Source organism: Mytilus californianus, unplaced genomic scaffold, assembly GCF_021869535.1.
Source record: "Mytilus californianus isolate M0D057914Y unplaced genomic scaffold, xbMytCali1.0.p SCAF_5, whole genome shotgun sequence".
NCBI classification, from domain to species: domain Eukaryota; kingdom Metazoa; phylum Mollusca; class Bivalvia; order Mytilida; family Mytilidae; genus Mytilus; species Mytilus californianus.
Window position 1 is genome coordinate 6509190 of NW_026262701.1, and position 23496 is coordinate 6532685.

Sequence of the window (23496 nt, forward strand, 5' to 3'; positions counted from 1 at the left end):
CGTAACTAATTTATTAGTTATATATAGCCTGTATCCTAGATAACGTTCATTGAAACTCGAAAACTTCAACCAAGAAACGGATGTCACGAACGAGTATGGTAATATTCACACTTTAACAAGAGCCAAAAGGAACATCACCATCCAAAAATGGAAAATTAACATAGAGAATGAAAAATCAACTCTTTTGTAGTAAATTTTTATACAAAGTTTCCTGTGTGCAACTCAATAAGATCAACAATTACTGCAACTTTATTAATCAAAATAGTTCTCTTAGCTCAATTTCCGCAGTTTTCCTGATTATGCCACTTTCTCAGTGCGGACCTTAAAGAGGACACCTTTACATTAAAAATATAACTGTAAATCGCAGGAACTTCCGCGTTAAGACCACAATAAGTGCCAATGGAATGTTTGCGATTGAGAGTAAATTAAAAGGTATTGAACTTGAAGTTTAATAAATTAAACTGAGTTTGATATGTTAATGCTCAATGCGTATGAAAAAATTAATCAAATATTATACGAAAGTAACAAACGTGTTGGTTATATATATCACTCCGCAGTACCGCCATTGTTACAAAGAAAACACAAAGTTATGTGTATTCGCTATCTAAGGAATGTGTGTAAAATTAATTAATGGAATTTATGAAATTGACATTTTAGTGTGGAACAAGATGGATTTTATTTGAATAATTAGGATATAAACAATGGTAAAATATTGAAGAATTTATCGTTTTAAATTATTTTTTGATAAATAACAGCGTGAGAAACACATTCCTGTGTGTGGACCGTATCAAAACAATACATTAATGATAATGGCCAATCTACAGTCATTAGAGCAGGAGACTGCAAGAATCAGAATGATGCAGAGCCAAAAGTCTTCGCCAGCAAATTTGTTATCAAATTCAGAAAGATATCATAAATTTGAAAGCTTAACACAACAAAACAAATTGCCACCAAAACCTGGGGGTCAGATTGAGGGTCAAGTTGAACAAGGACATCCTATGAATCCTGGAAATATTAATGAAATGAATAGAAGTATTTACATTTCTCGTCAAGCATATCCAGCACCTAGTCATGAATATATGTTGAATCAACACTTTTCTCAAAATATGACAGTCACTAACAACCCACATGTAATGGGAAATTCTCAACACAATTTGAATTACAAGGTTGTGAAGCAGGGTACGGATTATAATTCCACTTTGAATTACAGCAGTGGTGGGGACTCGAAAAATTCCAGTCCACGGACTAGTATGATAAACTCGCACCCTCCACCTCCATATGATCAACAAAAATTTGGAAGTCCTCGGTCAAGTTTAGCGAGTCCGCGTTCGAGCATTAGTGGCGCCTCATTGGAAAGTAAACATTCAAGCCCAAGAACAAGTTTAGCAGGAATGTCTGGTGTGATGTATGACAAATATCCTAGTCCAAGAACCAGTGTTGTGTTGTCACAGGATCATGGAGTACCTAATTCATATGGACATACTTTTTATCAAGGTGTTCCACAAAATGTTGCACATCGGAATATGTCTTTAATGAATGAAAGTAGGTTTAATGAACATGCTCCTCCACATATGCAACAACATATATCTGGTGTTCATATGACAAATAATAATAACGAAATACTTTATCAGCATAGACAGCATTCGTCATCTCCACATAATAGTGTTTCTAATCTTGCTGGAATACCAAACGAGTCCCATATAGGACAGTCCCAAACTTTTACACCACCACCTGCAATACCAGCACGAGTTCCCATTCACCAAAATGGTATTCATCAAAATCATTTGGATCCTGAACAAACCTTGGCAACATTAACTCAACAGTTGCAGGACAATATGAGAATAACAACCTCTCGCAAAAATTCTCTAGAATCGCCAGTACCTAAAAATCCACCGCCTCCATATCATGGTCCTCATAAAACTGAACCTGTGCCAGTTATACCGCCAAGAAATCCACGTTATACACAGACATCACAACCTACTTCACAACAGAGAATGTTTGCTCCTGGGGTGGTCTCTCAGTCATCTGGTCACATTGGACGTACACCGCCGTCAGCAGCAGTTCGTCCTCAAGCTCAATTACCATACAGTGTAACACCACCTACAAAAGGTCCCACAGAAGCAGAGAAAAAAATTGCAGCATTAACTCAACAGTTGGAGGATGAATTTGAAAAGGCACCACAGGGTGAATATTTTGGTAAGTTTTCTATGCTCCATCAAGCTACACATATCAGGTGACAGTGTATGTATAAAGATAGTTTTCAATTAAGGTTATTTTCCTTGCCACCTTAAGCTTGTTGTAGGTGAATGGGCACAAAATCAGCTGCATTTAACTTAATATGCAAAAACCATTGAATTACATGATCCAGACTTAGGGCAGACACAAAAAGTAATGCGGTGACAATAAACAAGTACATTTTTTTTGTTTGTACATGTACATGTTTGTGAGCGCAGAGTCCTCCTTAACATGGAACAGAGGTGACACAACACAACATACAAACTGTAAAAATCAGTTGGAAATGGATTATACATATCACATGCATATAAGCCCTGGTTTAGTTTGTCAATAATATTGTTGAAGGGTCTTTTATCAGACTTGCTTGTACCACTTGTTTTAATTTGATTCTTCAAATAAGAAAATAAACCAGTTTGGCCTCATAACTGAATGTGAAATTTACACTGAAAATTTGACTCGGAAAGATTCATTATTTTTTTTTATTTTACCAGTTATTTTCAGGAAAACATACTGTTGCATTATTCATCAAAGATGTACATGCACATTACAATGTACAAATGTACATTTAATGACCAAAATGAAGAACTCCAATATAAAATTTGTTTTACATGTACTATAAACATGATAAAATTTGTACCCAATGTTGGACTGTAGTTATAATAATTATAAAATCATTTATATAATTTTCATTAAACTTGAATTGATAACTAGACTGTCCACATAGTTGACTTATTCAGAATTCTAATTCATACAAAGATTTTACATATAATTCTGCATGTATGATACATGTATATATGTTGTGCCACTAGAATGGGTCCCTTCTTTGATAGGTCAATTTTACCAATGGGTTGCAATTTCACAATGGTAAAATGTCAATTAAAATGAATCAGAATATTTTAATCTTTCAACTTGATACAAAATGTATCTGTATACGTATATATATATATATATATATATATATATATATAGATATATATATAGGTGTTTTTATCCTTTTTAATCTAATTAAGATGTTATAAATGAACAGATCACTGAGAAATATACATTTGTATTTATGGGTTGTAATTTTCACAAGCTTTTAAGACTTCAATATACATGAATGAATTGGGGTGGTTTTTTTTTAAATACAGCTGCATGCATATGTCTGCACCCAAAATCCCATGTTGAGGACCCCCCTTCCTTGTGCTATTACCTTGTTAGATTAAACGTTACAAGTCTGTCTCACTGTTGGTCTTTTGGTATCGCACATTTGAATATATTGGAAGTATGATACAAATGAACAACACCTATCATTAATATAAATTATAAAAACATGTTTGACAAAATGGACTAACACTAAGAGTGTACTATAATCATGTACCTTCAAAAACATATATATATATACTGTACTACTAATTGATCTGACATGTTTATATTGGTATTGAAACAAAACCCTACAGCTAAATTTTTGTGACTGAAATATACTGCATATTTTTGAAGAAAGTACATGAATATTTAGTTCTTTAAACAAAATAAGCATTGTCCTTATGTAATTATAGCCAGACAATTGTATAATTTCTACAATTAAGCAGATAGTATAGTTATAAAACAGATTGTAAATCCTAACAGTGAAAACTTTTACTTTAGAAAAAGTAAACATGGTTAAATTTTTAAGTGTGATAAATTGTATGCTTGCAGGAAGAAACAGACTTGACATTTTTAGAAAGGTGTCTTGCTTACAGTTATAACCTGGGGATTTAAATATATAAGTGATTAAGAGGAAAGGAATTTCCTTTAAATTTTATTTAGTCTTTTAAATTTTTTAAAACTGATCGAACGATAGCGGAACATTTACATGTATTATAATTCATTTGTTATTACCATTTAACTGTTGATATATCGTTACATGTGCTTTGTGTCATTATACCTGACAAATTTGGGCATACCTGTTTCGTCACATTTATCTGAGGTTTCTGACTAAGTGTAAACATTACGATTAAACCAAGGATGTGACTAAATATCAGTTCATAAGGTTCGAAAGGTAAAAAGTTTGGTGACTACTACAATAAGGGTTATTAACAATTTTATGCTCTGCCAAGCATCACTTTTTGATTTTTCAATTATATGTGTCAGCACCCCTCCTAAAATAATTGCAGGGTAGCTTGAACCCAAGATTATTTAGATTTAAAAAAGATGAATTTAAGTGTTAGTAAAGTTATTATTAGACCCCAATAAGACTTTAACTCTTAAATTTAAATTTAACAAAAAATAACTTGCATTGACTAAGTGTACATTTTGTACAATAGTGTAACATTTTTGGATTTCAATTTTCATGATGACTTCTGGTTTCAAAATACATTGTGTCTGGCAACAATGAAAAATGATTAAACAGAAATGGCAACAATATAATTTATGTAAAATGATTAAACAGAAATATGAAATCATACAGTGTATGGTACAAAATTTTCTTGTGTAGATGATGTTAATTGTATGATGATCATCCATATACAACAGACCAAATTATCATTGGTTTTGATATGTAGTTTATAATAGTGGCTTGTATTTCTGGCAGAAAAGGTGACAATTTTAAAATAAAAATTGATTTCATAGCATCCTGCAAAAATGTCCTTGAAAAGTTGATTGCACAGAGATACATGTACCAGATACAGCAAAAAAAGTCAGATTTTCTGTTATATTACATTTCTTGTATTTGATTTCTAAATGAAAATGTATGTAGGTAATTACTTTTATATGTTCTGTTAATCAAAACAGAGACGGACACAATTGTTTGCTTTTTACACATTGTGACTTGGATGGAGAGTTGTCTTATTGGCACTCATACCACATCTTCTTATTTCTATACACATTGTATACCCTTCTTTATACATAGTACTAAAGAAAAGAAAGTTGGTGGTTAACATGTACTTACTTTCATATAAAAATCAAATTATATGTTTATGAGAACTTGTTTTAACATCTTTATTGTGAATCTGTCCTACAAAATAAATGCATCAATTAATCTCATGTTCAGTGTCAACTGGTTAGTGGTAAGGATGTCAGTAGGACTGTATTTATGAATATTGTAATTCTGTCTGTTAATTCAAAAGATATTCATACTTTTTGAAATGCATAACATTATCAAAAGAATATATCAAACACCAAAATGCAAAAGTGATTATTCTATTATCGACAATAGATCTAGTGTCACAAACAGTCGCATTCGCATTAAGTATTAAAGAATCTGAATAAAAGGAAATAATACTTAATATATATTATCAATGGAACAGCAAATTAAAAACACAATAGAACCAGGAAATATTCATATATTTCTAAGACACATCCCATCAAAGTTCTAAATCCTACAAAAGAAAAAGCTTTTTACGGCAGAAAAAATATGTTTGTCAGATTGCTCTACCATGTCTATATTTATCAAACCAATTGCTTAAAACATTTTGTAAAAAGGCAGGGTATGATAACTTTGACCTTGGAACAAGCAGTAATTGTCTAATTAATACTTGTCCGGCAAAAAAAGTGTACATGTATACCTTACCTGTCATGAACTACTGTAGCATTGTTATATTGAAATTCTCGTACAGTGTAGCAGCATCCTGTTTCAATTTCCCTGTGCTTGATATACATTTGTACTTATGCTGTTTTGCATGTTCTGTATTTTTATAGTTATTGGTGTATTTATTCTTGAGATATTTTCTCTTATTTGTGCACATCATTCTTTCAATTTTAGGCCAGTTTGTGTACTAAAATTTTAATAAGATGCTCATCACCTATAATTCTTGGCCCTCATTCCTATCCACATTAAGTTTTTCAATTCCAACACCTTTTTTTTGGGGGGGGGGGGGGGGGGAGGGGATCAATATACTGTTATTTATACATCAGACCGTACTGGTTACCGGAACTTTGGATACACCAAACCACATACTTTATACCTGAGAAACGAAACGGGCAATTTATGCCCTCAATTTTAGAATTCATTCATACATGTGGTGGTGTTACATTTAAAATTGAGAATGGAGATGGGGAATGTGTTAAAGAGACAACAACCCGACCAAAGAGCAGAAAACAGCCGAAGGCCACCAATGGGTCTTTAACACAATGAGAAAATCCTGTACCCGGACAGCTGGCCCCTAAACAAAAATGTGTACTAGTTCAATGAAAATGACATTTTACAAAGTCCATTGAATCATTTGCAAAGAATTTCCCTCAAACCGGTGCTAGAAGCCGTCTTTAACTTGCAGTGAGGTTTTTTTTTTTTTTTCTTTTTGTTTCTCCGTGTTGAACATGTTGAAGGCCTCGCTGTGACTTTGAGATGAAGAACAGCATTAAAAGCGTGTTCCTTTGCTTTTTGTGTGTTTTTAGCTGTGCATGTACTGATTTTGTAGCATTGATGGATACCCTATATCCTTTGTTTTAGAAGAAGTTATATTAATTGTATTATTTGATTCTGTAGGTCAGTGCTTTAAATGTGGTGAAAGGGTTACAGGAGCCGGTGATGCGTGTCAGGCCATGAACAACTTGTACCATACCAAATGTTTTGTGTGTTGTTCTTGTGGTAAGTTTATTTACCATAGTTATTCCAGGGGGAGTGTGGTGAGAGGGTTACAGGAGTCGGTGATGCACGTCAGGCCATGAACAACTTATACCATACCAAATGTTTTGTGTGTTGTTCTTGTGGTAAGTTTATATACCATAGTTATTCCAGGGGGAGTGTGGTGAGAGGGTTACAGGAGCTGGTGGTAAGTTTATATACCATAGTTATTCCAGGGGGAGTGTGGTGAGAGGGTTACAGGAGCTGGTGGTAAGTTTATATGCCATAGTTATTCCAGTTGAGGAGTGTTGTCACCAGATTACAGCAGCCAGTGACTGCACCATACCATATGTTGTTTTTCATGTTTATATAATTGTGATTTTATACATGTAACTAAATGTTCTTCGATGCAAGACCTAGTAATAGCATAATGGTTCCATGGTCTTATATATCTGATCAGATTATATAAGAATAAAGTGTTTATGTGGTGCTGTAGTTTTAGGAAAACAGTGCTATTTCAAAAACAAACGAGAACAGACACACTTGACTGTTTCACTGATTAAATTAAAGAACACAGTTCATTTTCTTGCCTCCTGACCTACATGCACCTTAAATCTGCATGCCTACCCAAACACATTTTGTGAACATTTTTAGTTCAGCACTGTTAATATTTCCTTACATACAATGAAGTCTTTGTAACATATTTTTCCAAAATAAATTTTTTTGATCTACTTACATAAAAATATATACTTTATTTCTGTCGGCTAGGAGACTGGAAGTAAGTACATTGTATACATTGTATATATATTTTTGCTGACCTTAGGTTTTATGCATGCATGAAAAATGCAGTATAGTGAATTTTATAATTGACTTTGAAGAATGAATCTGAAACTGAAATTCAATTTTTAAACGAGAAACACTCATGAACCACATCAACAAACGACAACCACTGAACAACAGGTTCCCGACAGGACAGGTGCAAACAAATGCAGCAGGTTTAAACGTTTTAATAGGCGCCAACCTTCACCCTCCTGAAACAATAGTGTAACATCACAACATAGAAAGACACACTATAAAATATCAATTGAAATGGCTTAACTCAATCAAAAGACATATTAACAAAAACAAGTGAACATACACTGAACGAATAAATTTGATCTATGACACAATGTAAATACAAAATTAATAAAACAAGGGGGTTAGATGTAAAACAATATCAGAAAGACAACCATAACCTTGGACAAAATGCCGCCAAAAAAATGTCTTATCTTTGGACAGCTTTGTAACAGAAAACTATACAATTCAGCTGGAATTAGATTCAGTCTGTGTTATAATAACATTTTAATCCTGATTTGAGATAATTCAGTTGTGAACTGTCAAATCATTCATGTATTAATTATATAAACATTAACTACTTTTGATAGTGTATGTCATCATATCAAATATTTTTATACATAACAATTGAGAAAAAAGTAAAAACTCTCATTCAATCAAATGTTAAATTAAACATTTGTTGGTTGACAAAATATAGTTTAATATGTTGTAATTATAGAAACTAGACATGCTAGAAGGATTTCATTTTTATCAAATAGCTAGCGGCATTATAGCTACCAAATTCATGCCAACAGAATTGACTCATATTTATAACATACTAAAATTGTATCACAATTACAACAGTTCTATATTTATAGGAAACAGTAAACAACGCTGGAATATTTATTTATAAAGTATCAACCTTTTATCAGCATATTTTTGGACTGAGTGCCATCTTAATATACAATATTTGGTTCCATAAAGAAAAGTCCTTCACAATTTCAGATTTTTTGTTCAAAGTTGGATCTTTTTTGTAATATAATCAACAGTCCAAAACATGTCTGATGATTATTAGAGTTTCATGTAACATATCTTTATGGAATTTTGCACATTATTAAGGTCCATGAATACAAGCTCCCTTTTTATTTTGTTCATTTTAAAAAGAAAAAGGAACTTTATGAAAATAGAGGGAAGTTATGGTGTAGTAAGGCAAATTTTTTCTAATATGGTGACATTTAATTATAAAAATAATCTTAACCAATTACCCTCATTTAAATTTTTAGGATTTTTTCAAATTATCATGTGCTGAAAGTGCAGGAGTATTTTGTAGATTTATTTAAATGAATATAAAAATTTCCACGCAGATGGAATGAAAAAAGTAAGCATCTATGTACCGGTAATCTTAATGTAATATACATGTATTAGTCTGTATTAGTCTCGACAGATCAGTCTGGAATTTAAGAGAAACAGATGTTTGTTCCACTAACAATAAATATTTTCGATATTGATATGTAACCAACATTTTGAGATATTTATATCTAAACTATCTTTTTTAGGTCGAACGTTGCGAGGGAAAGCATTCTATAATGTCCATGGAAGGGTGTATTGTGAAGAAGACTACTTAGTAAGTAATAATACAACTTATAATAGATATTTTTTTATAGTAAGCATCATATAAATGATATATTTCACATTCACGGAACTACCAATCATCTTCTATTACTGTGGATACATTATAATTCGTTGGACACTAGTTTTTTGTCGTGGGTGCATTATAGGTAAGTGGTAAACTACAAATTTAATTTTCAAAGGAGTATAAATTTTTCGATAGGAATTTAACTGTATGTGTGTATGCAGACTTTGGCAAATCCATGAAATCAATTTTACATGAATATACAATTTTTCCTCAATCCACTATGATTGGTACCCACAAGAATAAAGGAATTTAGAGAGAACTACATAATGTGAGAGGCAAAATGTAGGCACTCACATTCCTTAGAACAGGTTAAAATGCATTATAAAATATTGATGAACAAACATAAGAACAAAGATTTGGTCAGAATATTCTTTCAGCTTTTTAACTGTTTTCATTATAGAAATAATTTTGATTTCAGTATTCTGGTTTTCAACAGACGGCAGAAAAATGTTGTGTTTGTGGTCATCTTATAATGGAAATGGTAAGTATTTGAATGTTTTAAGAATTTTTATGTTTCATTTTGTAGTTATATTGGGTTTTAAAGCTTTTAATGAATCACATTTTGTACGAACATTTTTACAACCCTAAGGCTATAAACTACAGAAAAGAATCATTCGATTCAAATAATTACATTTTATTACTAAAACCAGGAAATTGCAAGTTAAATCAAGCTTTACACTTGTTTTGTTTTTAAATTCCTATGCATTGTTTGTACATTGTCACAAATAGTGCACTTGTAGTCATGCATGTTGTGTAGGAAATTGATAAAACATTGGTTTAAACAATCCAAATACCATAAGATAGTTATCTGCTTATTCAAATTAAAGGTACACATTAACGATCATAAAAATTTATGTTAAGTTAATAATTTTTTGTTATTATTAAAATAATGTGATTATATATACTGTGCCTTGACTTTACATGTTGCTCTCCACCTATTGCAGTTCATTCAAAATTCTGACCCAATTGCAATTTGTTTTATCAGACCAAACTGTTCAACTGGTCAGAAATTTTAACCAACTGCTGTCAAAAAACCACAGTCAATTCATCAAAGTGTAGGTTGATAAAATAAAACATGCCTAGAATCCTATAAAACTTTCTTTTATCTATATATAAGACCTTAATTCCACTTCATTGTTATTATGGAAATGTTGCTAAAATTTGAATACATATTGTAATTGTAAAAATAATTGTAAAAAGTCATTCGAAAGGTGAGTGCTATAAAAAATGTCCAAATGTAAGTTTTGAATTTTTGTTCTAAAATGGTGTGTTTCTATGCATGCTACAAAGCTTTCTTTAAATGAATAACTCCAGTTTTGTCTGATCTGTCTGACATCTTATCACATAGACTGACTGTCTGATACAATGTACCTTTGTCATACCCCATGACAAGACGAGTTAAAAATTCATTGGCTTTGTCATGTTAGACATCTGGACTGATAGCACAGAGGAAAAATGAGGACTTTTAAAGTTTAGTTTTACAGTGTAAATATAAGTAGGTGTTGGGTAAGGCTAAATTAGGTTAAAACTTGGGGACAGATTCGTCTACAGGACAAGAGGTTATCCACCTGTTATTTTGATTTTTGATCTGTGTGATTTTTGGGGTTTCCCATACCAAAACTTTTCTGCTTATATTATTTGGCGGTGGCAGATGACACATGCTGACCTTTGAGGACTCAAACATTCAATTAGTGTAACAGAATTTTGAAATTTACCAAATTTAATGTACATGTCTTGGCTAATTTCATTTTGTCTGCTGGTACATTTATTACTAATGTTACTTTGTATAATAGAAAACTAACATATTCACCATGTTATTCACGATCAATGTAGGTGAACTGTACAAAGAAATTAAATTACCAATGGTCCTTTACATTCTGAAAGGCAAATGTATATAAAAGTTGAGTTATGATTTGTTATTGATCTTTTTCAGATATTACAGGCCATGGGTAAATCATATCATCCTGGATGTTTTAGGTGTTGTGTATGTAATGACTGTCTCGATGGAGTGCCGTTTACGATTGATGTAGACAACAAAATTTATTGTATAGAAGATTATCATAGGTAAATTTTCAGAAACATTTAGATATAGATAGGTTTTGGTATGATGTAATGTGGGTTTGAGTTATTTCCCTTGGCCTCCATTTTGGAGAGGTAAATGGTTGATTTATGTCTCGCCTTGACTGAGTCAAAAAGGGAGACTAAGGTATGCTGTTTCTGACAGTGGCGGCTGCTTCAACAATGTATTAGTTTGTGATTAGGTCAATTTATGGCAAACCACTAGTGGTAGGTCAATGATATTTGGTATGCTGTTGTATTAGCATTGGAACATCTCATTTCCATGGAGATTATTTGACCCTGCCCCCTCAGTCATGGTCTATTGACTTTGAAACTTTTGCTTACTTTACATGTATTAGTTTGTTATTAGGTCAGTATAAGAGGAACCATTAGTGGTAGGTCCATGATATTTGGTATGTAGATGCATTAGAATTGACACATCTCATTTCCATGGAAATTATTGGCGCCTAAACCTCAGTCATGGTCCATTGACTTTGAATGTTTTGTATAGTTTACCTGTTAAGTTTGCGATTAGATCAATTTATCAGGAACCGCTAATGTTAAGTCAATGATATTTGGTATGCAGTTGTATTAGCATTTGCAAGTCTCTTTTCCATGGTGATTATATGGCCCCACCCCCTCAGCATGGTTCATTAACTTTGAAATTTTACATTGTTTACAAATTATAGTTAGTGTTTAGGTTATTGTAAAGGGAACCACTTATGATAGGTCAATGATATTTGGTAAGCAGTTTTATAAGCATTGGCATTTTTCATTTCCATTGGGTTATTTGGGCCTGTACCATAAGTTATGGTTCATTGACTTAGAATGTTTTGCATAGTTTACATGTTTAAATATTGCCATTTTGGATTAAATATTTGCATTATACTATCAAATTACAAAAAGGCAGGACATATCTCTGCGTCATCAGTTTATTATATTTGACTAACCAAATTGAAATGAAGTCTGATAAAAGATCCTTACTAGATCGTAGTAGTGAATCGAGAAAGGTTCAAAGAAATAAAATTTTTCAGAAAACAGCTTTTTTTAAAGTCTAGCAGTCAGTATACCAAGTTTAATTTGGCTGATTTATGAAGGAATATGTGCATTAGGGAATTAGGGAAGTAACTCTTGCTAAAATTGTGTCAATCAAAACCTTTCTATAGGGTGAAGACTCATGAACTACCAAAGAAATTACAATCAATAGAAAACATCAGAATGTCAATGTCTTTAGAAAATACACGATCAGCAGCAAGGTCACTACGAAAAATAGGAATATTATCCTTCCGACTGTGAAACTCTTGCATAATATAAAACAAGTCATGTGATTATAATAATACAAATGAATATAAAATTAATCCAGATTGCTTTATTTTCCAGTTTCTCACTTCAATATAAAAGAAATGAAAAATTTTCATAAGTATTTAATATTTCAGGACATATGCACCAAAATGTGCGGCATGTGGACAAGCTATAACTCCAGTAGAGGTGAGTCTTACAGATAAATTATTACAGGATTAAATTAAGAAACTAAATTATTCACATTGACAGTCAAATGACTTTAACTTATTATGTTATTGGATTATAAAAATTTTTGGCAACATCAAGAATACAGCAGAAGCTTAATCTTTTCTATTTGAAAGCAAACCAACTATGTAAAGACTCGCATAACAAAATTTAGTCAGAGTTTTGTAGTCCCTACAAGTGTGTTCTCATCAAGAAGTTAAAGAAATTAATTATTAATTATTTTCATGAAAAGAACATGAAAATAATTCTAAATTTATCTCTGAAAGATTGATGTATAATATTTACTGAAAGTTTCTGAATAATGTAATTTTATTGATTTGTAGGGTACAGAAGAAACAGTTCGTGTTGTATCTATGGACAAAGATTATCATGTTGACTGCTATCATTGTGAGGTGAGATAACAATCTTGTTAACAGGAAGTTTCAGGGGTATTGAGGATTGTAATACTTTCAGAGGAGATTAAAGGTTGGGCGGTTTTCAGGCTATAATTTTTTTCTTGATCTGTAATGTTTTTATATTCCCCTGCTCCGAAAGGAGTTGGTATACTGGTTTACATCTGTCCATTTTCCTCGCTTTAAGGTCAGGAACAACAAAACAGAGCTAAGTGAGAGTAAGATAAAATTGTGTGATGCCGTTTCACATCCATTGGTCATCATCTTCCTGTTTACCAAATACTTACAGCTAGGGTATCATAGCAGTAGTTCACATCAACTTCCTGTTTACCAAATACTTACAGCTAGAGTATCATAGCAGTAGCTCACATCAACTTCCTGTTTACCAAATACTTACAGCTAGGGTATCATAGCAGTAGCTTAATTTACATAAATTCCTTTTTCCCAAATACTTACTGCTGGGGTATCATAGCAGTAGCTCACATCAACTTCCTGTTTACCAAATACTTACAGCTGGGGTATCATAGCAGTAGCTCACATCAACTTCCTGTTTACCAAATACTTACAGCTGGGGTATCATAGCAGTAGCTCACATCAACTTCCTGTTTACCAAATACTTACAGCTGGGGTATCATAGCAGTAGCTCACATCAACTTCCTGTTTACCAAATACTTACAGCTGGGGTATCATAGCAGTAGCTTACATCAACTTCCTGTTTACCAAATACTTACTGCTGGGGTTCATAGCAGTAGCTCACATCAACTTCCTGTTTACCAAATACTTACAGCTGGGGTATCATAGCAGTAGCTCACATCAACTTCCTGTTTACCAAATACTTACTGCTGGGGTATCATAGCAGTAGCTCACATCAACTTCCTGTTTACCAAATACTTACAGCTAGGGTATCATAGCAGTAGCTCACATACATCATCTATTATTTGTGTGTATGTTGTTCTGATAATTTGACGTAGTTTGTTGTATCCAAGGTTTTATGTTGCAGCCTTTTAGTTTGTTTATTTCTGTAAAACTTTTAATTGCATTGATCAGTTTGGCCACATTACTATAACTGAAATATGAATTTTGTCAATGCAAGGTTATAAGATTAGAGTGGTTTCATGACATGCAAAACTCTTTGTATTCTATCAGACTGAGAGAAAAATAACTTGAATCATTTTAGTTAACAAGTTTATAAGTCCAGTTTTCTATGAAAGCAAAATTTATCTTCTTATCTATTGTTGCGGTAGTTCATATTTATTAAGACATTATAAGTATAAAAATGAGTAAAATCCTTTCTAGTTTTTACAATATGGTGTTAAACTCTGATGATTAATCCTTCATTTTACTGAGACAAATTTTATGAAAAAAGGTTACTCCTAATCAAAACCATGTGGAGAGTTTTGAAAATGTTTTTGACACTTGCAAACATGATTCTAGGTATATATTAGATGTCTGTCTATTTAATAACAGGATTTTATATCTTTTTATAAGATCATATAACATTCGATTCTATTCCAAATTAAAACAAAATTTGTTAAGATTTTTCCCTCATTGAATAGTTAGCTTTATGACGGATGAGTCTACAACGTGTCTATGCTTTAAGATACAAGTATGATTTATAAGGAGTTTGAATGCATGGTTTATCTATGGTATGTACAATGTTTTTATTTGCTTCCACAGATATAGAGTACCATTAGACAATCAGTAAGAAAGGTTTTGCATTATGTTTAGATAGAAATATTTGTCACCGTACAGCATGAATATATTTTTTGTTTTCCAAACTTTTTGCAGTTATGTTTAAAATATTTAAATTATTAAAAGTAGATAAAGTTTTTCCAAGATCTTTTGATTAGTATTGGTATACTGATTGTGTATTATTTTTGTAGTCCTAGATTTCATATCATCATTACTTTGAAGTATTTTATTTACATAGATGCATGTAATGTATTTGGTTTATCCCTTTTGTTTATCATCAGATAGAAACGTATTCTCTTTAAGCTCTATTCTGATTTAGAGCTTGTTGTATGACATTTGTCTATTTCTCTAAGCTCTATTCTGATTTAGAGCTTGCTGTATGACATTTGTCTATTTCTCTAAGCTCTATTCTGATATAGAGCTTGCTGTATGATATTGACATTTGTTTATTGATCAGGATCATTTGTTTTGACCTCTAGATATCCTTTTCTTATTTTGTTTAAATTTCTTGTTGGTTTGTGTTCTCTATGACATATACCCCAAACAAAACAGACGCATTGTCGATTAGAATCGGGAGTAATTTATGTTTTATCTGTGTTGTTAAAGGAATATGTTTGACAATAAACTAAGTAAGTAATAATAATTTTGAAAACTTTATCTGTTTTTGCGAGGGAGTAGATAATAGTTTGCAGTTTTTTGTTTGTTACTTTAAATACATTTGTACTGGTTGTGGTTGTGACATTTTATCAATGTTTGATACATAGCAAAATCTTTGTTAGATTTAAAACTATGTTATTTGTAAGAAAAAAAAATAAATGAAATCTGTAAAGTTTTATTCTTTGTGTGTTGTACCCTTATGACTGATTAGTCGAGGAATTAATCTAAAAAAGTGAAACCTGTTTAATCTGAACCCTTTGAGGACTGAAGATTTTGTATGAATTAGGCAGGTAACACTATTAAATATCAATACGATGCCATGATACAGAAGTACACAGATTAGATTACTAAGTGATGACTGCCGTATGAAATGATACAGGAGTCCACTTTACTCAGGGTTCAGTTTATAAAGGTTTCATTGTATTTTGAAAATAAATAAGGAAGTAGATTTTGACTAATAATTTTGAAACTGCCACAAATATATCTAAAATCATGATTTTATTGTTAAGTCATAAGGCAGGTATGATATTTCCCTTGCAAAAATTACTATTTTTACAGAGAATGGGGACTTCGTTAAAATGGTCTGCAAATTTAAAAAAATGGGAAATCCCATAGAAAAACTTATCCTTAAATTTTCACGTTATAAGTAAATATTCAGCAACTATGGAAAAAATTGTTATTAGTTTTATGGTTATGATAATGGAAGTTCAAAGTGCACACACAGAATGCATGATGGAAGGGTCATAAAGTGTGTTTTTTTTTTTTGTGTGTGGAATAACTGATACATTTGAGCACTAATGAATCATTTCACTGGCTATTTGGAATGTTCCTCCTGTGTGCATTAGATTGAACAGTTTGGCTGAGGTTTTGTTTTCACTTACAAGCTGTTTTTGCTTGATTTAATGTAATTGATTTTAACCTTTAAAAGAAAGAGCTCATCATAAAGTTTTACTGTGTTAAATCATCATTCTGTATTAACATCTATATGTCTGTTTATGCCCAATATTAGATTGTTTCATGTCACAACTCTGAAATTAAATGAAATTACTTTGACGTTTTATTAGAAAGCAATGAAAACATATAAACCATACAACTCCCCCCAAATAACAGCTAGTCAGTATGAAGGAATATAAGACTGACTTAAAAAAATCAATTTGATGAATTTCTAGAAATATTCATGTTTGCATTGACAACTAAGAGAACAATTTGAATAAGTTTGTATAATTTCAGGATTGTGGTCTCCAGCTAACAGACGAGCCAGGCAAACGTTGTTATCCAATTGAGGATCATCTGTGGTGTCATAGCTGCCATATAAAACGGCTTTCCGTCATGTTTCCAGAGGAACAGTTCTATTTTGATCCATACACTCATAATATACAGAACAAATTAACAAGTGATTCATCAGGAAAACAAAGAGACAGCATTGCTATAATGCCAGCCTCACTGGAATCATACCCAGGCCGACCAGGACCTCCACCAATCAAGCCAACACCCAATGGAGGGAATTATGGATACAGTCCTGGTCCTTATGGCCAACAACCAATGCAACAAGGTCCACCAATGAAACGTGCATCCCATCATTATCAAGTTACAGATCTATGAACAATTTGTTGATAATAATCTGTTTGTTAATATTTGTCGTCTTTATAGTGCTAAAGCCTGCACAAATGAAATTTATTTGGCTTTTTATTGCTTTAAAGAAACATTGTCAAATAATGGAGAGAACATTACAGCTGATATTAATCAAATTTCACCTTTTTTAAACATTTTTCATTAAGATTTTTATTTTTACTCATGAAAGATACTTACAGAGAAGTGAGAAGTCAATCAAAATTGTTTTGCATAAACAGAATTATATTTTCTAATGGTATAGATAGTTTCCAATAATCCTTTTTGAGCTGGAGTTATTTCCCTTGCCTACCATACAGGATGGCAAACTGTTTGATTCCTTATTTAACTAATGAAGTTAAAATGTGTAGTACAAATAATTCTGATAAGAGATCCTTGCTAGATCATAGCAATGAATTATACAAGACTTAAGCGAATACAAAATTTCTAATAAAACTATGTTTTCATAAGTCTCAGCGGTTACTATATCAAGTTGAATTTAGTTGATTTATTCAAGGAATTTATGCTGGTTGACCTCCAACAGTACTGCAAAGAGACATAACTTTTACTCAAAGTACGTCAAGAGAAAACTTTCTATTGCTGAATTTTATTTATAAATATAAAGAAATCAAAATTTACTGCCACATTTAAAGCTTTGATTTAGTGAAAGAAACTAAAGGAAAGTCATAAGTCTTTACTTACCTGTTACATTATCTGTTAATTTTTATATGAAGTTAGTAATTTGCATATTTGACATTATTAGTGTTATCTGTCCAATCATCAAGGTGCTTGTTGTGGCCACCTTTATTTTGTGAAACAACTCCCTTTTGGATTTAAAAGAGAAATTAGGAAAAATACATACAAAACTATTACCTGCCACATATTAGAAAAAAGATAAAACATTGCCGTATAATTATGTAAAACTTCTGAATGTTTCTCAGTCTCACATTGAGCCTTAGTAGGGAATGTCTGTGAATATTACAATGAATTTTCACAGTTAAATTGTTTCCTTAAAAAAATGCCACTTCAAAATTAATTTGCACTTAAATGAGAGAAATTATTGATTGAACATAAATAAGGCTTAGGCAAACATCCTTGGAATTGTGAGTACTTGGTATTGGTATTCACTATAACATATATGACTGGCAGAAAACGTTACATTTGCTTTTTATTTGCAATGAGAATATAGATCTGATATTTTGATTTGTGATGTTCATCAACTTTTGGTAGCAGTAGATTACAAAATGTTTAATTAATAAATAAGGATCAATTAAAATTATAAACATTTTATAATTTCTCAATAACCAGATTGGAAAAGTATTTTAATATATTTTAATAACAAGAACATGATTTATGTGCTGTGTGTGTAAAAGATAGGGATGTGTGCAATGTTAAGCCACTACACAGGTCAAATGTCATGTGCTTGTCATTAGGGGTCAGTATTAAACTATAACATAGACCCATGTTCAAGTAAAATTTCTGAGATCTATTGAATGGAATACTTTCAACAACATTTAAAAACAAAATCTACCGATTAACTGCCTGTTTGACTATGTACAAAATATGAGAAGGAATTTCTCTCACCCCCAGAATGGCAAATGTGGCATTTAACTTGTGTTGCTTGGTTCTTGATATTATTTCATGTTTTCTGAAAGATAGATGTTTCTTTACAGCTGGCTTTCATCTCCCAAGTTTTGTATTATTTTGGAACATACATTAACTTCATATTTTTGGTAAGATAATTTACAACATTTATATTAAGCAATTTACTACTGTTTTTGTATTTAGACATTTGTATCAGTCAACACTTTATTTACATGTTATTCGTCAGCCAATCAAACAAGCTTGACAGAGTATCAGCATTTTATATAACACAAGTTGTTCATTGTTGAATGTGTGCTTTTTTGGGTTTCATACCACATTAGTCATACAATGTTGAATATTTGGTTTTCAGCATTTTATATTATCAAACAAGTCCTGCAATATTAGATATTCTTATATCACACAAGCTATACAATTTGGAGTATTTATTATTCAGAATCTTACAACTCACAAATCATTCAGCATTGAATATTTGTCAATTGACATTTGATTTACCATATTTCATACAATGTCATATATTTATTACACAATCATACAATGTCAAATATTTATTACAGAATCATACAATGTTTACCTTTAGTCAGTGCAATCTGTCTCAAATCATAACATGACAATATTTCTTTCCCATGATTCTTTGTTTTGTATGGATTATCTCCCCGAGGAATGATTTTTTTTTTGTTTCTTTATGAGCTAAGCTTCCTATTATTATTTTTTGTAAAATAAAAAAAGGATAGCATGAAGCTAAATGTCATAATAAATGATATTCTTTGTACAGATTAGTTGAATTATACATATCATATTCATTAATTTTACTGAAAACTCCAAATAGTTCATGACGAATCATCAGATATAATAAGGGGGATAAACCAAAGAATGAGAATTAAGGGAAATGTCACATACATGACTATGTTTGCAATATATGTGAAATCTGGTTCAGTTGATGATAAACATGTATTTAATATGACATTCAGTGCCAAAGAATCTATTCATTACATACAATCGATCGCTTTCAGTGTTTAAATGTGGTCTCTTTTAATTCATTTTTTACATGTAATTGTAAAGGATAAAAATATCGAAATGGGAAAGTTAAATTTGATTTGTAAAAATGAATGTATTAAATGTTTCAAATTAACAAAGTTACTAAAGGGGGATAATTCAAATAATTCTTTCTGTTCCAAGGCTCAATGAGAAAAGTTATTTTTACATCTTCCATTAGTTACCTGGTAATGGAAAGAAAAAAACTGACAGTTTCTCATGTACTGTTTAGTCAGATATTATTTGATTTATTTTAACAAATAAATGTTTTTGTTGTACTTATTTTTATTGGTTTATATTGTTAAGTTATGACATAATTTTCAACAACCTTAACAGTTTTTGACTACAACCTATTATTTCTGATTATTCATTCCAAAATTTTTATTTTTCTGATGATCTGCAAAATCATTCCAGAATGTCCCATTTTTCTCCTCATCTGATGTATTATTTAATAATGATTTTTTTCCCTCAACTGAAGTAATATTAGTAATATTTTCTGTATCAGGTTATTTCTCGTTTGTTTGTGAAATTGTTTGTGGCAATTCAGACAGATTTTATAATATATGATGATATTCAGAGATTAATTCATCTTGAATTTCATTTAATAAATCCAAAGATTTTCAGAATCAAAAGTTAACTCGTGCATTATTTCATAATAAAAATTATAGAATGCAATATGTAGGGAATGTTTGAGAAATTATTTTTGAGCAATATTAGGAAATGTTATATAGAAAAATGATAAGCAATAATTGGGAATTTAAACCCATGGTTTAATGTTTATTTTGATGTTTAAAAGCATGTCCATTCAATTTTATAGAACGTGGTGTCCACCTTTTTTATTTGTGTATTTTGTTTAAACATTAGATTCAAAGAAGGGTACATGATTATATCAGTATTTTGATGAGACATATATTTTAGTCAGTTACTTTGACAGATAGAAGATTGTCCTCAAGTAAGGAACACTCCTGCCTCCTCCACCAACAAAAAGTTACCTCCTCAAAATAGCCCAATACTACTGAAAGTGGGGTTAAACACCTGTCAATCAATCAAATTAGGAACTCTGGTTTTTGAGTCTCTGTTAGTAAATGCAATACCTTTGATACAAGTAAATTTAACACATTAAATTCTCTATCCACCTTTTTGTTTGCTGTAACAAAATATAGATGTAATGTTGTTTATCCTTGTGGATTATCAAAGCACATGTTGGTTTTAAATGTTATGCTAAATATGTGTCAATGTAATTTTTCTTTTAAAAAGGTGGAGAAAATTGTTATGTATTGAAAGCATTTGATTAAACTTTATGTATTGCATCTCCTTGGTTCTGGATCTGTCACTGGCTGTACTGTAAATGTTTGAAAAAGTCTTACCTAGAGAAAGGATATAAAATTTGTAGTCTAATGTACCTGAGGAATTAAGTTTTGACCAGTAAGTTGTTGTATCTATCATGTGTCTCTTTATAGATGCCAGTATTGTATTGTTGTAAGAAACAAGTCTCAACTCTGAAGGCCTTTGTTAATTTCTATTTTTTAATGTCAGTTACCTTTCTTTGGTAAATCTTATAAGTAACAATCTTCAGACAAATCTGGTCTGAAATTTTGTAGTAAAATTAGCAGTTGTTAAGAAGATAAAGAATGATTTTTTTGTTTTGACCTGATTGAATGGCTGGATAGTTCAAATTGTTACATAAATAGTACGGTTTGGTGTTATATATTCTTGTTATTTAGATATAATGTACTAAAATTCCAGGGTTTTGTTAGCTGTTAAACAGCTTTATTTTCTCTGTAAATATTGACAGATTTAACTAATAGTTCTCTTAGAGATAATAATACAAAAACGTGTTCAAAATGACAATATCTGTGAGGTTGATGAGTTAAGGACTGTTGGTGCTAGTACTATAATATGTATAAATTCTTTTGTTTTTAGCCTTTTCTTGTTATTTATTTCTGATTTGATTTATTTATTTTGTATATTTAGTTGGATTGAAGTCTCTTGTTTATATAATCATGTTAATGTTAATTTTGTCAGTCAAATTTTGTTGATAGTGTTGCCTGACCTTCCCCCAATAGATTAGAGTTATCTCCCTTGCTGTATTTTTAATTTGCTTCCTTTGAGTTTTATTAGAATTGTCTCCCTTCCTTGTATGAATTATTCTCACAGAATCAAGATATTGCTGTTGAATTTTACAAAATCACAGTAACCTGCTCAGACTATTATAAATATACCAGTAGTTAGAAGAAAAAAGAAATCCATTGCACCAGAAAACAATTCTGAGTTTTATTTACTGTAATGAATGGTCAGTAGTTAAACGTCTATTTATATAATGAATTATAAGAATTTATTCAATTACATAATGAATTGGTTTATTTAACTGAATTTTTTTATTATTATTTGTTTGATGTAGGAAAATTTCCCTTAAGATACATAGCAGTTTAGTGACATATGATTGAATTGCAGTTGTGAAAGCCAACAAAGAATGTTAAAATTCATTTTGCTCAATACAAAATTATTTTCTTAGATGAAATTGCCAAAATATTGTTATTTTATTACAGTTTTACTCGTTCTACTTAAAGTTACAAGTATAAGCTAGTTCAAGTCTGATTTCAGTCATAAATGTAGAAGTATGAATTGAAAATAACATTTTTTTTGGGATCACTATTAATCTAGTGGAATAATCTACTTAAAGACATTTTTCAATAGGAAATTTTTTTTGTTCGGTAATGTAAAATTTCCTTAATACAAGAGTTTTTGTACTGGGGGTATTTTACAGTTCAAATGTCAATTTGGTTATTGTTTAACATATCATGTTGGCTATAATATACTTGGTTGAATTTTACCATCAAAACCTTATTATACATTGATGAAATTATTTAACCTTCAAGACTCTATTAAAATGGATCTCTATTTTCTTATTGTTACCAGCAGAAATTGATTAATCTGTATGCAGAAATTTTGGTTAACAGTTTCCAAATCCAAAAAAATTTTTAAATTAAAAAGTTTTTGTATATGTCGATCTGCATGATAAAAGTAAATAAAGTTTAGTTGATAACTAAACTTCACATAAGTTTATTGGATTTTGTTAAGAATCAACAATGTCATTAAATGTGAATTCAGATTAAAATATAGATGTATGATATTGTTTCATGGTAAATATTCACTAAAAAAAATGGAAGATTGACAGTACGGTAGCACTGGAAGTTCAGATTAATGAAATAACTTATGTTAACAACCGTTACAATGTTTTATTAGTACTCTACAAGATCGTATTTTATTGATTGACAGTACCACATATAGTAGATATGATTCATTAAATATTACTAGTCTTTTTCATTTGAAAAATCTTAGGATTGAAAATTATCAACCGGATGAAATGAGTAATGCAATTGTAATGATTCCACCCAGTGTTGATTTAAGTAAAGGTTGTACAAGATGATGTAAACATGGTTTAGTTGTTTTATTTTCCACTTTATTTTACTTTTACCACTGAAGTAGATGACAATAAAATATTTTTGAAATATAAATGGCTTTTATTTTGTGTTATTCGACAGCAAGAATTGGTGTTTATTTTACTTTGGTGTTAGAATAGACTATTTTCATGCTATCGACTCCCTAGTATATGAATGATGACTGATTACATTCTCTGTGGTAGGACACTCTGGTAC

The 23496-nt window shown here is 31.0% G+C and overlaps 1 protein-coding gene across 3 annotated transcripts; it reads left to right on the forward strand.

Moving 5' to 3' along the window:
• Positions 1 to 564: 564 nt before the first annotated feature.
• On the forward strand, positions 565 to 23355 carry LOC127701554 (Wilms tumor protein 1-interacting protein homolog). 3 transcript variants are annotated; one of them, XM_052205485.1, is made up of 9 exons: positions 565 to 2196; positions 6680 to 6781; positions 9127 to 9194; positions 9685 to 9747; positions 11200 to 11330; positions 12761 to 12812; positions 13175 to 13243; positions 15542 to 15564; positions 16823 to 16955. In XM_052205485.1, the coding sequence occupies exons 1-8, from the start codon at positions 804 to 806 to the stop codon at positions 15551 to 15553; spliced, it is 1890 nt and encodes a 629-aa protein (XP_052061445.1). In that variant the 5' UTR covers positions 565 to 803; the 3' UTR covers positions 15554 to 15564; positions 16823 to 16955. The 3 variants fall into 3 exon arrangements, with proteins under 3 accessions (XP_052061445.1, XP_052061446.1, XP_052061444.1); XM_052205486.1 differs by lacking the exon at positions 15542 to 15564 and adding an exon at positions 14921 to 14944 and having other exon boundaries at positions 16823 to 16931; XM_052205484.1 differs by lacking the exon at positions 15542 to 15564 and having other exon boundaries at positions 16823 to 23355.
• Positions 23356 to 23496: the final 141 nt, after the last annotated feature.

Coding starts and splice junctions, on each gene's coding strand:
- LOC127701554 (XM_052205484.1), top strand. CDS start 804: ATGATAATGGCCAATCTACAGTCATTAGAGCAGGAGACTGCAAGAATC. Junction 9,195..9,684: donor ATTGTGAAGAAGACTACTTA/GTAAGTAATAAT, acceptor TTTTGATTTCAG/TATTCTGGTTTTCAACAGAC. Junction 12,813..13,174: donor AAGCTATAACTCCAGTAGAG/GTGAGTCTTACA, acceptor ATTGATTTGTAG/GGTACAGAAGAAACAGTTCG.